Source organism: Theobroma cacao, chromosome 7 (assembly GCF_053813885.1).
Source record: "Theobroma cacao isolate CCN51 chromosome 7, ASM5381388v1, whole genome shotgun sequence".
In the NCBI taxonomy this organism is placed as follows: domain Eukaryota; kingdom Viridiplantae; phylum Streptophyta; class Magnoliopsida; order Malvales; family Malvaceae; genus Theobroma; species Theobroma cacao.
The window spans coordinates 8780647-8785994 of record NC_142645.1 but is presented as its reverse complement, the minus strand read 5'-3'; the positions used below and the strand labels follow the sequence as shown (position 1 = coordinate 8785994).

The 5348-nt window shown below is 31.4% G+C and overlaps 1 protein-coding gene across 1 annotated transcript; it reads left to right on the top strand.

Annotated features, from left to right (window-relative positions):
- Positions 1-3858: 3858 nt before the first annotated feature.
- On the top strand, positions 3859-5059 carry LOC18594321 (receptor-like protein 18). Its single transcript, XM_018124317.2, is given in 1 exon segment — positions 3859-5059. A coding segment is annotated over 1 exon segment (1074 nt). The 5' UTR covers positions 3859-3985.
- Positions 5060-5348: the final 289 nt, after the last annotated feature.

The following is a 5348-nucleotide window of genomic DNA, read 5'->3' as shown; positions in this document are numbered from 1 at the left end:
ACACCAGTTGAAACTCCCATTTTGATTCCTCTTACACGTTATTTATCAACTTTCTGTCACCTCAGTTATTGTCCCTCTATATCGATTTGATAGTCAGTTGCTCAGTGAATTCCAATTTGTTAGTCGGTGTCCCTCTCACTGTCTCTGTCAGACCTGAGACCTTGACAGAAGTATCAATGGGGGTCATGGTCATGCACTCAACCTCTGGAAAAAGATGACTTCCACTAACTGGGTCCTCTCAGATTAGACTTTGCTAGACCTGGACAGCTTAGAGCTTGTTTTTCTTGGCAAGATACATCACACACGCAAGCGTAAACACTGGAACAGAGGAAGCATTCATGAAAGTCAACTAGACTTTCTTTTTTGGCCAAGAGAAAAGTGTGAACACCGGACCAATTTTTGAAATTGCAGGAACATTGAAAATTGAAAATATTTTATTGTGGAATGTGAACCGCATAAAAAGTTACATCAAATGTCGAAATCCGGGATGGTGGGGGTTCATATCGGGCTCATATTATTTCTTTTCCCCCCAACTTCATAATCGTCAATTTTCTCTCAAATTTAAATCGTGATGATAAAGAATGATTTATTAGAATTTAGTATATAAAGAATGAGCAGCGAACACTATATGCACCAAACCGAATTGTTCTGTTTTTTTTTTTTTTTCTTAATTTGCCTCACCCGAACATATACCTATGGGAGACACTCGGTTCATCCTCCCTCTTGCCACTGTGGTGCTGTTGCATAACGTTTTGTCTACCTTTTCTATGGAATCACCCAACATTACCACTGACCAAATGGCTCTTCTTGCACTGAAAGGCCATGTCACTCATGACCCTCAAAACCTCTTGGAAACCAACTGGTCACTCATGACCCTCTGTTTGCCATTGGATTATCATCTTTCTTTTTTCTTTATTTTTCATCGGATTTTTGTGTTGCGTTTAATTTACGGAATAGAATAAATAATGAAATAGTTTTTTCAAGAAAATAGAATAAAATAAAACATTGCTTTGAGGTCATTTGATTCTCGAAATGCAATTGTCTTTTTGATATTATTTTAATATTTGATTGATAAATAGAGTTTTTGGAATAATCAAGAAACATATTTTAATTTTTAATTTTTTGATAATTTTTAAAAATGCAAAATATACAAACATATTCAACTTTTGACCATAATTACACATAAATCCATTAGTTTTCAAAATGAACACTTTATCCTAAAAAAATATCTTCCATTGAAGACACAAATTCAGTAGTTAGTCAACGATTAATATTTTTGTTAATTTGATGACAAAGCACTACTAAAAAAAATTTTACCCTTTATTAATTTTAAAAATTATCATATTATAATTTTTCAAAAACAATAACCGTTCCGCCAGTTAGCTACCCCACGGTTGACCAATCTATAGTCCAGTCTAGCTGAGGAACGCCAAATTCAACCAAATCGTACGAATTTAGGAGCACCACGATCTAGTGCACCCTAAGGGAGCCCAAGGAGATGGGTGGTTAATTGGTATAAAGGAATCCGCCGACCGACCTAATAAAAAAAATAGGCAAAAAAAGAATAAGGGCTTTTTAGATATTTTATGTTTAATATTAACACTATTTATGCGTTTGGGGTTTAGTATTCGTTTTGAAAATTAATGGACGTGCATGTAATTATGGTTAAAACATGAGGGTGTTAGTGTATTTTATATTTTTTAAAAATATTAATAAATTTTAATTAAAACTTTAATCATTATTATTATTTTTATTTTATTTTTCACCCTTTTCATTTTTTAAAAATATTAACATATTAATCATTTATAATTTATTTAAATGTTAATAGTTTATAATTAACTAATTTGATTTTTTTAATTTGAAATATTAAATTATTATAATTTATAAATAAATTTATAATATAATTTTTTTTTTATTTTTTCTCTTTTCTCATTTTTTCATTTTTTTTTATATTTCTTCTTTTCTCCTCACAACTACCTTGCGTAATGAAGCGTTAGATCTAGCACTTCCCATTGCTGGATCTAGATCTAGTCATGGAGTCATTGATCAACCACTGTCACTGGAGGGTGACAGTGGTGGAAGAAATTTACGGAAAGGCAAATGAGGTAGAGAAAGAAATAAAAAAGAGGAAAATGAAAATTTTTATATGCTAGGGTTAGGTTTTGTTATATAGGGTAGTAATTTGGTAAAAGAGTTAAAGGTATTTTTGTTCAAATTTATTTTAGCCCATTTCTTGACTCGTGAAATAGCTATTATTGGGGGTTGATAATTGCTATTTCGATTTATTCCAAAATGGTCATTTCCCAAAATGATCATTCTGTGAACAAACAAATGAACACAATAGTTCAATCTCCCAAACAAATATATTGTTAGCTACATATGTGAACTTTAATTTGAAAATAAGATATTGATTTCAAATTTAGTAACAATTGTTTAATACAACTTGCAGACACCTCAATTTATCCGAGGGTTTATCAAAAATTTAGGAAAAAAACAAAAATATATATATATATAAAAAAAAGCATGGATGGAATCCTAATCCCAATTATACTCAAAATCTATAAAAGAAACTAAGTTAAAACAAAACAAGATTCAAGAAGTCAAATTTAAAAAGAAATAACACACAATGGATATAAAAATCCCAAGCCTCAGTGCCAAAAGGGAAATTATAAACAATTAAAACTTTTGTAAATTAGCAATAGAGCCATTATTCATGTTCATAACATAAAATATTTAAATAAATTTATGAAAATCCTCTAATGATGAAATCTCCTGAATATTGTAGGAAACAACTTCGATAGAAGTTCTAGGAAAGGAAATCTTCTAAAATCCAACTAAGGGGAGGAAATTTTCAATACAAAGGATTGACATAAATAATAATAATAATGCAAATAACAAAATAAAGTAAATAATAAATAAAAATATAAAAACGCAAATAAATAAAAATTCTCCAATGATGGAATTTCAAGAATGTTGTAAGAGACAACTTTTTGAAATTCCAAAGTGAGAAAATCTTTCAAAATTCTGTTAATTCAAGTGGCAAAGGTTTTGAAAAACTTGCAATACTAAGAATTTTTATTTGTTTCAAAAAAATAAAAAAAATTACAAAGATAATAAAAATAATAAAATTGAAAATAGGTAAAAGAAATAAAATTGAATATTGAACTAAAATTTATTTAATAAGGTTAAAAGGTGACAGATAACTTATTAGATACCAATTTAATGAGTGTTGTGAAATTACTAATACTTTCCTTACACATAATCGTAATGTCAAACCTAATGAGTTTTTGTAAACCAGAACCTATTCTTTTTAATGAATCTAAACTGAGCTAAGGACCTCATCCAAAAAAAAAAAAGATTCACCTTTATATAAAAAGATTGACAACAACTCTATTTTAAATCGAACAATTAAGTTTGAGGACTCATAAGTTATGACCCAACTCACGAGAATATAACCTATAAGAAGTTTTCTTTAACATAACTCATGTAATTAATATGTTATTTGTCCCAAGATAATATTTTAATCATTTCTTATTAGAGGTCTCCTTTATGTTAGACAAAGTATATTTTGACTTGGAATACCTAAATTAAAAAACAAGTGCTGTAATTGCTTTTCGTTGTTTATACTCAAGTAGTATTAACTTATACGTACAATTGGCCTAGATGTGATGGAATACTTTCCAATTCCAAATGTGCATAGCGAAGTAAAAGCATCATTTTTCTTGTTAGACTTCACAAATACGTTATTCAACAATCTTCAAACTCCTGACCTGTGTTCTAATTTGCTCTAAGGGCGACTTCCAGCTCCACCACCTTCATTGAGTTGGTTCCTCGTTTCAGACAATAAATAAATTAGCTGGAGACATGCCTTCCTCAATTTGCAGTGTAAGGTCAAGTAAAGCTCTCAGCTTCTCTAAGAATAATTTGGTTGGAAGTATTCCACAGTGTCTCGGGAACTTAAGCTCTGCTTGACTTGGAGCTACAGATGAATAACTTTCATGGTACAATACCAGGAAATTTTGCTAAAGGTTGTTCGGTAAGAAATTTTAACCTGAATAACAACCAGCTGGAAGGGTCGTTACCGCATTCTTTGGTTAATTGCATAGACTTGAAAATTCTAAATGTAGCAAACAACAACTTAAATGACACTTTTCCTCATTGGTTAGGAGATTTGGATATAAATATTCTTGTCTTGCGAGCTAATAGATTCTATGGTCAGATAGATAATTGTGAAGAAGTTACATCTTCTTTTTCTCATTTGCGGATCATTGATCTCTCTCACAATGACTTCTATGGCTACTTACCATCGAAATTTTTTGAAAATTTTGCATGCTATAAGGGATGCAAATGAACAAAAGTAGAGTACCTGAGAGATGTATATGATCGAAATATGTATTATCAAGAATCAGTATTCATTACAACCAAAGGGTTGGAGATACAATTCATGAACATCTTAACCACTTTGACGGTTATTGATTTTTCAAATAATCGATTCAACGGGCAAATTCCTGAAGTACTTGGAGAACTTCATTCACTTAGAGACCTCAACCTTTCTCACAATAGTTTAATAGGTCGTATCCCATCATTGTTAGGTAATTTGTCAGTGCTTGAATCATTGGATCTCTCATCAAACAAGTTTGAAGGAAGAATTCCAGCAGAATTAGTCAATCTTATATTCTTAGCGGTATTAAACCGTTCTTGGAATAATCTTAGTGGCCTCATTCCTCAAGGTAATCAATTTGGTACTTTCACAAATGATTCCTACATTGGAAACTTGGGTTTATGTGGACTTCCTTTATCAAAAAGTTGTAGTAATCAGCAGAATTTGCAACCACAAGTAACAAAATTTGACGAAGGTGATGATACAAGGGAATTGAATTGGAAATTTTCTATATTGTTGGGGTATGGATGTGGGCTGGTGTTGGGATTGAGCATGGGATACATTGTCGTCACAACTGGAAAACCATGGTGGTTTATTAGGATCATTGAGAAAGGTCAGGAAAAATATGTTAGAAGGAAAATCCAGATCAGAAGGGGAGGAAGAAAACAACACAGCTGATACTCTAAGGTGAGTTTCAATACTTCTAATCAAAACCAACTGTTTTTTTCTTTTTCTTTGAGTTCAAGATGGAGGACTAAAGCTGAATATTAAGATCTGAATTTCTTAATTTGAAAAGTTTTAACAAAATGTTTTTGTTAACAGGTTTGGTGTGTTCCAATAAGGATACTCCAAGAAAGGCCAATTTCTAACAGATTGGCAAATGGGATCTTCTCAAGAATTCAATGCAATTGCGGTTTCTTGCTGTTTCTTTCGAGAACCGAATCCAAGATGTGCCTCGCACCCAGTC